Below are 10,167 nucleotides of genomic sequence, written 5' to 3' on the forward strand. Positions count from 1 at the left end.
AAAACTGTAAGCCACTAGATTAATATCCATATTACAAATACATCTCAGTATCTACAAGTAGCCTAACATACATATTTCTAGTTCAGCATTTTAGCACTTGGGTAAGCGACCTCACTTTGGGCATTAATGATAATTATGTGCATCAATGGAGAATTTAAACTGGGCCTTTTAAGAAGAACATTACATTTTACATTGTGATAATCACATGCATACTCCAAAGGTCTGTATCACAGGATGAAGATAAGAATGGTATCTGGTCCTGGGGAATCTTGAAGAGGCTAAAGGTCAAAGATGACAAAAAGAAAAGTGTACGAGAAAAAGCAGCCAAAGTCAATGAGGCAGAAGAAAATGAAAATTTTTTGTAAGAGTCTGCCAGGAAATCAAAGTGCACATTAACTAATTCTAATAAAGCATTGATCATATGCTACTAACATGTCCTCACAGCAGCCTAATGAATCATGCATCAAATTGCAGCTCAGGATTACACTTTTCTGCAAAAACACTGAGCTTTCTTTTCACCTGCATAATTATTCTCTTAACAAGCTGTATTTGTTGCAAAAGTCTGGTAATTAAAATACGCCAAATTCTTTTTTTGGTGAAAAGCACCAAAATAATCTATCATCTTTGTGCCACTCTGGTCATGTAAATTTGCTGCACACTCAGTTAAAATTTACTTTTCTGACCAGTACAATGTAGCTGAGATAAACTGGTAAATCTACAGCCATTAATCAAAATTTTAGGAATAATATGACAAACAGAAAAATGCAAAGATTGTCTTCTACCCATCTTACCTAGAGATTAAATCATCAGGTGGTGTTTTTACCACTTTCTTCAGTCATTTGGTTCTGAACCAGTTTGCTTTAATTCAGTGACAGAAATATATTTAGTCCCTAAGTATTGCTGGTGTCAGTGGCACTTCAAAATGTCTGGAGATTACTTGGAGCCCTTGTGTTGCAAGTTTTTTAAACTATTTAGGTTACAAAAAAGCCTATTAATGTGATATAAATACTTAGTGAGCTTTTTTTTTCCCCCCAGCATGTCTTCCTCAACAAGGCAGTCTGGAAAAGGTAATTAATAGCCTATTGTTCAGTCTCCATATTGATTCCTGATTCTTTTTCTGTATACATTGCTCTGTATCATACTAGTCACAAAAATACATCCAAGGAAGGAAACAGGATATCCTATTGCTTACCCAGTTCCAGTAAACAAATTTCAAATATTGTGACTGATCTTGCTGCAGACAAGGTGATACATATACATTGCAAGCTCCCTGGTAAACAATTTAATGTATTTAATGTGATTTTGCTACCTGAGATTTACACTAGTCCATTTTATTTGACATTAAATATGAACAGATACAGCTGGAAAGAAGCATTCGGTGACACACCCCAAAAGTAAAGAGAAATCCTTTTTGCTGTATTCACCACTTGCAGTGTCTTTGTAAAAGAACATATAAGCATCATCTCAGCTGTGGAATAAAAAAAATTTCTTAGAATTTTTGAGTCTGCTTCTAGAACAGAACCTTTTATATCCTGCTGATTTTTCTACTCATTGGTTTGATGAGTTGAACAATTTCTTCCCCTCTACAAATATGCTGAATGTGATTCAAGGAATATTCTTGGGCTAAGAATTCTCTTCACTGCTTTGGCATTACAAGACAGCCTAAAAACTAACATACACATGATCCATCTCCACTTCTAAGCAATGTTACACTGACCAGGGTGCTATAGAAGTTATTGAATGTACCTTAAAATCAAACTCAAAAAATGTACTTTGGTGCAATACAATAGGAATTGGATTATTAAAATGAAAGTAAAAAGCTATCTCATGTGTTAAAACTTGCTCCAGCTTCAGATGAGAATTTCAGTGAATACCTGTTGTTATTATTAATAAAGAATCTTAATCTGAAAAGATTGGGTAGTGTTGTGCAGGTTGTGCAAATCACAGAACCCAGAGTTACTATAGACAGTAAATGGCTACAGTACTTGCCATAATGTCTCGTCCACTTAGCTAAAATACCATACATTGTAACACAATGTATTCACTTCTCAGTTTTCACGTAATAATGTTTCATTCTTTTAAACACCATTGTTTCAGATTATGGAGACAATGTTTATGATGACGTAGATTCTTCAGACTTCCCTCCTCCACCACCTGATCCCAGGCAAGTGAAAATATTACCTCCCTGATTAGAAATCTAATACACTGAGAGACGTTTTTAAAGTATGTAACAGAGGCAGATTGCTACTCATACCTGATTTATTTGGTGGTGTCAGGTTTTGTAGTTCTCATAAACCTACTGCTGATAATGGCAGTTGAATGCTCTTTCCTCCATTATAGACTGAAATAATAATTAGACTCTAGAATAATTAAGCATGTTTCGCATGCCAACAAATTCAGTCCCTGATGGACAAGAGGTAGAAAGTTATACAAGGCCTAAAAACTCAATTGTAGATTTTAGTTCTTTTTCTATCAAAATTTGGGATCTCTTAGGATAGATACTGTATGTCAGCTGCTGCAGTATTTTAAGAGAAAAGGAGGCAGTGCCTGTGTTTAAAGAATGAAACATATTTGGAGGTGTAAGATTCAGCTTGAAAGACTTTTATCTGAACCAGAAAATCAGGGTCATCTCTGGAGCACAGTGTTATGAGCATAGTTGCATCTGTGAGGATGACTGCGACATGTCACACCCTGTTGTCGCTTACTCTGCTCAGGTGGAGTGACAGTGCACTACAATAATGTAGTCTGGAAACATAAAACCAGAGAGAGCTCTTTGGACTGTGTATCTAGAGGAAATTATGCGGTCCTTCTAACCTAAATCTAGGGTAGGTCATACAAACACATACATTCATCATCAATGAAACTGTCATCCTTCCGCAATCAGCTAGGATCAAAAAGTAGAGTCAGATTTTACATTCCCAGGTGCATCACCAGAAAGGGCAGTTAGGGCATGAAACCCTTCCTCGTTCTTTGGCAAAAGTCAGTGCTATCAAGGATGTGCAAAAAACAGTGGAACTTGAAATAGGTCATGTTATGCAGATTCCCTGGTGCACCAAGGTCTACAGGCACATAGGACTAGCACACACAGGGCTAAGATTTTCCAGCTGCCTCCACATTGTGACATGTTATTCAGCTTGTTGCCCAAAGATACACAGTCTTCATAAAAACTGCTCCTTACTGAGAGATTCTAAAGCGTCATCACAGAAAGATATTTAAAATTAATTTTCAACATTCACTTATGTGATAGATATACTAATATCAGAGAAAAGTAGGAAAGACAATCCCAACATTGTATTTATTTTGAAGTCAAATGTGTATTGTATTCTCAATATTAGGTTTTCAGAGCAACAAAAACCTGATAAAGACACATGAAGGCACATGCATTTTCACCAAAATTATCAGAAAGCATGCCAATGCCTTAGATGTGTTGCTAATTTTGTTTTATCTGTAACCTCTTGGTTTAGTTCATCAAAATCAGGAAGCTTTGGAAAACCTAAGTCAGATGAAAAATACGTACAAAAGCTCAAGAAGATGGAAAAAGAAGAGAAAGAGTTCAGAAAAAAGTTCAAAGTAAGTTTTGTTCAAAGTGTTTTGTTCACATAAAATATAAAAACAAAGTATCTGTATGGTGCCATCTAATTTGTTCCCCATAACTTGCTTTTGAAAGGTGAAGTATTACTACTTGTAAAAACAGTGATCTGAGCATCTCTAAGTCCAAGTGGCAAGCATGGGCACATACACATACTGTAGGATATTTGTTAATTTTCAAAAATTTAGTAATAAATGGGAATATATTAATGGAAAAATGGTAATGGGTTTTAATCATGGTTTCTTTTTTTCTCTCTCTCTCTCCTTTTCAGTTTGACGGTGAAATAAAAGTTCTTTACTCTACAACCACAGTTCAGGATTTGTCTCAGAAAAGATGGGGATATAAAGACTTACAAATTAAGCCAGGGGAATCTCTTGACATTATTGAAAGTACAGATGATACTAAGGTCCTTTGCAGGAATGAAGAAGGAAAATGTAAGTTTTATTAAAAAACTGTAGTACATATCAAATTGTCAGTGAATGGTTGAGTAGGATGTGTAAAACCTCTCTTCCCTGGTTTACCCATGGTTTATCTGGGTGGGTTATCTTTGCCTGGTGGTTGACAAGAGGCAGATTGTTGTTACCTTATTAGCATGTTTTAAGACTGGGTTGCCTTAAAAAAAATCCAAACACTTCCAATGGACAAGATATACTAAATATGAGAAAAAAAAGAACAATTTTGTTCTGTGAACTTTTTCTTTGCAGCTAGGATCAGCAGATGCTTTTGTTGCTTCTGTCTCCCCTGCTTCGCCAAAAGGAGTGTAGCTATGCTAGCCCACTGAGTCTAGTAAAAGTAAAACCCTTGCTGCACCTCTGGATAGCACTAGCCCATCAACTGCAGCCAAGAGAAAATCAGTAACAATATTCTTACTTTGGATTGCAAGAGATACAGTTTAATCTTTTCAACAGGCTGGGGGGAACATTGCTTAGGCGTCTTCCCCCCAGCTCCCAGCTAATCCAAGGCATATGTCCTTGCTGGTTTGTCTGCTTGTTCTGGGAGCTGCACAAGGCCTTTCAGTGTTTCTTTGAAATCCTTGGCCACAGTTTGCACTGGCAGAAATTTTTGAATTTTTGGAGAAGTCCAAAACCATCTCCTTATGGTTTCAATTTCTTAGTGAGCTTCTGTTACAATACTTTTCAAGTCTCCTAGTGAAAATTCACTTTGTGCTGGAACAGCCTACTTTCAAAGTAGCAGCATCCTCCTGCTCACCTTTACTTTTTGCCTCTGACCTATGTTGAAGACAGTCCAATGCTATAAACCTCTGAAGGGGATTCAGCCACCTTCCTTTTATTTTTTTCCTCCTGTACTCAACTGTTACAGTCCAGGAGTACAGCCTTCTTCCTGGCAAGACTGCAGGGTTAGGAAGAATTTCTTGCATAACAACACATATGTTTTTCAAAATATGGATTGCATTGGTAGAGCCACTTCCCAAAAAAAACAGCTTTCAAAGCTGCATTTTTTGAATCAAGCTAATAATAAAGTAGAAAGTAGTTCATGTTTTCCTCTCATAGTCTTCAAAGCCTTTCAAATAATGACAGGAGCTACTGCTTTGCTATGCATAAAAGAGCAAAACAAATAAAAATATCCTCCCTGAAAACTTCTGAATAGATCCCAGTCAATTTTCACATTAGTTAGCAAAGTTTGAATCCTACTTTAGTTCAGTGCATGACAGTTTTGTTTATTTACTCTAGTTGTTCTAGTTCCTCAGATCTTAAAGCTATGATTTTACCTTCTGAAGGCCAGGTAGACTGAAAATCCCCAATTAAAGACGATTTTGTTATTTTCTTGCAAATGAATCCTTTGATTTAATCATTAACTTATGAAGCACTTCCATAGTTTCAAGCCTCTAACAACAGTTAAAAAACCTACAAATTATATTTCAATGGGTTCTCACCTTTTTAAGCAAGGGCTGATGATCTTACGAACATATTCTGCTATGGTTTATCTTAAATGTTATGAAATTATTTGAAATGTCAAAAGTGAAACAAGGAACTGATTTTCATCTACCATCTCAAATTCCTTCTTGGTCTGAACACACACATTTTGAAATACACAAAAGCTTTCAATATAGCTTCATAGATTTTGCTTAATCAGTAGGACATAATTGGACTTCAGTGGCCCAAAGTTTAAGTTTTGACCTCTCTGAGCTTCCTTTACACCGTCAGTGAGCAGCTATCACAATGCGTTACAGCTTTCAATGGTTGCTAAGTAAGCAACATGGAGTGTGCTGACCTGCTGGCTTCTTCTGTATAAAAACTAATAAATTACTTAGAAACTGAAACTTTGGACATGTAACTTTGGATTAGTAAATCTGAAAGAGTGTGAGACCAGCATGGGCTGTATCTCCCACGTATTTAAGGGCTAGATAGTGCTTTGCAGTGGTAGAAGCACTGTCACATGACTTGCAAGAACACTGTTCGTATGCCATGAGCAAAGAAACTTTGCTTTCATGTATTTCACGTGAGAAAATTATATGAACAAACAGAGTACTTTAGATTAGCCAAAGGATTTAAAATTATTCCCTGGAGACTTCAAGAGTCATGGAAATTATTGGACTGCCCTAAAGAGAATTCTGAAAAGACAATATCTTTAAAAAAAAAAAAAAAAAAAATTTCCATGTCTTTATTCCAGAAAATAAAGAGGAAAGACAACTGAGCTAAGATATCCTGAACAGATACTCCTAAAGATTAAAAGAAGGAAATTTACATAGTAATTTCAAATACAAGACAAGATCACATTTATTCTTTAGAACTGTCCTAATTTTGTACCAGCTTACTAATGTTTACCTACAAACATATTATTACTGCTATGGCTCTCTCTTTCTTTGTATTCATTATACCAACTGACAAGTATTTCAGTAGATATCTTTCACCAAAGACAGGAAGTAATTTTTTATAGAAATTACGTACATTTAAAAAAAAGTGTACCTTTATCTGATTTCATTAGTAATGCAGCAGAGTAATAGAATAATACACTAGTCAGTAGCTTTTCTAATGTATTTCCATTATTATTTCCATTATTGGTCTTATTAAGGTTACAGTTAAAAATTTTAAACAGTTAAAGTTAATAGTATTTAATTGGTCTACACATCTTGAAATAAATTTTTGTCCCTGTAGGAAACTTTAAATATTTCTGTTACTTATTATTACTGCAAATATTATTACGTTATTATTATACTGCATTTTTGTCCTATATTGTGAATTGAACTATAGTTTTTGAAACTGTTGTTTCACACCCATCTCATGCAAGCAGGAAACTGATACATAAGATGAAAACCTAATCTTGCATAACCTCTATTACTATTTAAGTAGGCAAATAAGAATAACCAAAACATTGCACGCAGCAGAATCTTCATCAACTATATGTCCATTGTACATTGTTTTCCATCTATTATGTCTTTCTGTCTGATGTATGTAAAAGAGAAAAACTGCATTTCACTAGTGCTAGGAACAGAGGTAATCAAGAGTATTTCAATTTAACTTAAATACATATATATTTCACTTCTACAGATGGCTATGTTCTGAGAAGAAATTTAGTTCAGAAGTAAGTATAAAGTGATCTTTTTGAAAAATTCGTTGTAACAGTTAATTTTGTTCTAAATGGTCTGGTAAAAAAAGTGAAATATAATTATTTCAGTCTGTCATTCTAAACTTGCAAATTGAGTTATTTTTATGGAGTTACAATTTGTCAAAAATTAATCACATACATCCATGCAGGAAACTTGCCAGAGCTTCATTCCTCATTGCTTAGCCATAAACTCTGAAACTGTAAATTTAAACTATGAAAAATCACATAAATTAAGCATTATTGGTACTCGACTCTATTACTGAACAGCAAGTTAATGTAATTAGGTGTACCGATGCCTTTTTCAAATGTTTAAAATAGACCAAATTTTCTTTAGGTTTATTTGTATTTCAGTCTTAGTGGGACAGAGATTTGGCTCAGTGTTGCTCCAAATGCATGAAGATCAGCATTTTGGTTCTAATACAAAACTCTTGTCAAACAAAGCCTCTCCATTTCCTTCAAGAGGCTCTTTATATTAGACCCTTAAATATCAAATCAGATCTCACTTTTAGAATTGTCACATTTAGAATTTAGAGGCATTTAACACTTACACAAATATTTGAATTATATATATAAACAGTCTTATTATCTTCTGGGGGCCTGTCCATCCATCTAAGTGACATATTTGGAAATTCCTATTCAAGGAGCATGTATCTTTTATAGATGTTACCTAAATTCATTACCTAAAAAGCTGCACCTCCAAAACTCTTATGTAATTGCTGAGTACAGAAACAAAAAGAATTTCAAGGGCATATTGACTGGGTTTTTTCATTCAATTTTCCTGGTGATCATTTAAAAAAAAAATTAGGTATTTAACTTCGTTATGGAAATAACTTCATGAGAATATCTATGTAAAAATGTGATAAATAAAGCAGACTTTTAATAAAGCAACCCTTTCATGTTTGAAAGAAATATATCCAGGTCAACCCTTCCCTGAAAATACTTTGACCTGACCATCTTGCTCAACATTGTTCTGTTACCACAAAGGTTATATTTTCCTAATTAGCAAGTTGATTATTTGATAGATTGCCTGCACCATACTGCTACTGTATTTTGTATTTGCATGCAAACACTAATAAGTATCTGATGTCTCAATTTTTAAATATATTATTTGTCTTTTTTAAATTACAGTGATGGAGACATTTATGATGATATTGGTGACGGTATGTTGAACATTTCAAACAATACTTTAGTTATATTCAATTACAATAAATAACTTTATCTTTGTGTTGAGTACTACACAATATTAATATTTTTGTATTTTATTTCCATTTCAGATTGCATCTATGATAATGACTCTGATGCTGAATTCTCTTGAAGTAACAATTTCATTGAAGATCAAACTCTAGTTTGGAATCCCACTTGTGAAAGCAAGAAGAGTCATGAACACTGATTGCAAGTTAATTGGTTTCTCTTTTAAATTACAATTAACCTTTTTCTAGGATTTCAGCCTTTTATCCTCCAGTGCTTTGTAAAAATTTGTATTGCCATTTATCTGAGCATTTAAAATTTAGGGAATATGAGCTAAAGTAAGGATTATGATTTTTCACTTCCTTTCCACATTTCTGACAGTGCATGTAGAAACACTTCTTTATCTATTCCCAAAGAGGCCAGTTCATATCTGTGAAGGGTACTAAGGACAAAAATCCCTGGCAACAGGTTTTACTATATGTTTCACTTATTAAACTGCCACTCTGGGTAGGACAGTATTCTGAAAAAAAAAATGGTGATAACATCCTGTTGTGAAAACAAGAAATCAAAAGTGGGCATCAGAGAAGACAATACATCACTGACCTGCCATTCCAACTGCAATAGTGTTAGCTACACTGACATACAGAGTCATGTTCCATTATTGCAAAAGTCTCTTTTTCTGTGTTGTACTAATGATAGAATATCATTCTCTAAAATTTATTTGAAGTCTACTTTAGAGAATAGTGTTCTACTCTATACTGTAGTGTTGCTCAAAATATACTCAGAACATTTAGTGTAAGATTTAATTTCTGTTTAGTTTGAAGATAAGATGTCACTATAATAATATAGGTATTATAAGCTATAAACTGATGATAAACTTGTTGGAAATTACTTCTAGACTAAATATATAGGTACATTTATCACTCTATTTTGATAATGCCTTTTTTTCCCTAAGTATTGTAGTTTAATACTAGATTTGGCTAAGAAAGAATACAGAAATAAAACATTTCCATGCTTATCCAGTGTAGAAACAACATTTATTCCCCAAGTTCATTTTTGATTCTGTTGTCTGAATGACTAAGTTGCAAATAAAAGCAAAGTCAACAGTTGACTCATAATAATAAATATCACTTTACCCTTATATATCAAAAGTCACTGGAAATCAAAAGACATTTACAGTAAGCTCCTAATAAATAGGGTGAGTGTGTGCAAAAAATGGAACATCTGTTGCTGTAGTGCAAGTTAATCAAAACCTGTAACAACCAGTATGGCTGGATCAGTGTAAGCAGCTCCTTTTGATGATCGAGTCTCCTATAATCCTGAAGTGAAGTCAGGTGCATTGTGCAAAATAACAAGTTTAGTTTATAAACATAAAAAAATGTTGGCTTTGTTAAGTCAGTGATTTTTGGTCTCACCTTCAGTGGAGCTGAGATTCCATCTTATAAAAGTGTCTTTTATTGCTGCTTCAAAATACAGTAAATCTCAAAGGAGGCATAATGCAGTGGGGATATCAAACGTAAAATTAAGAGATAGTAGCCTATAAGCTATTTTGTACTGTATGTAAAATCATTGATAGTATACTGAAAAGCTAAATGCAAACTTGACTTTCTATTATTTCTCTTATCTATTTGCTATTCAGCCAGCATCCAGGCATACAAATACCAATTTTATGTGTAAACATCAGCAGCAGCACCCAAATATAAAACATGACCACACATATTAAGTCCAATGGATGTGTCTGACTATTTGACTGTGCCACTGCTAATAGACTATTTATTTTTCAGTGGCATTTAAGAGGCTGTCTGCATTAAATTAGTGATATG

The 10,167-nt window shown here is 34.1% G+C and overlaps 1 protein-coding gene across 3 annotated transcripts in view; it reads left to right on the forward strand.

Moving 5' to 3' along the window:
• Window positions 1–9,362, forward strand: part of FYB1 (FYN binding protein 1) — a 61,715-nt gene extending 52,353 nt beyond the window's left edge. For 2 of the 3 annotated variants that reach the window (XM_019283338.3, XM_010395197.2), the window contains exons 12-19: window positions 221–361; window positions 1,036–1,067; window positions 2,098–2,164; window positions 3,465–3,570; window positions 3,861–4,023; window positions 7,099–7,132; window positions 8,285–8,316; window positions 8,431–9,362. In XM_019283338.3, the coding sequence (XP_019138883.1) occupies window positions 221–361; window positions 1,036–1,067; window positions 2,098–2,164; window positions 3,465–3,570; window positions 3,861–4,023; window positions 7,099–7,132; window positions 8,285–8,316; window positions 8,431–8,471 (616 nt within the window). In that variant the 3' untranslated portion in view covers window positions 8,472–9,362. The remainder of the gene's footprint in view (window positions 1–220; window positions 362–1,035; window positions 1,068–2,097; window positions 2,165–3,464; window positions 3,571–3,860; window positions 4,024–7,098; window positions 7,133–8,284; window positions 8,317–8,430) is intronic. The other variant, XM_019283339.3, reaches the window with a different exon arrangement.
• Window positions 9,363–10,167: the final 805 nt, after the last annotated feature.

The sequence above is a fragment of the Corvus cornix genome, chromosome Z (genome assembly GCF_000738735.6).
Source record: "Corvus cornix cornix isolate S_Up_H32 chromosome Z, ASM73873v5, whole genome shotgun sequence".
Taxonomy (NCBI): Eukaryota; Metazoa; Chordata; class Aves; order Passeriformes; family Corvidae; genus Corvus; species Corvus cornix.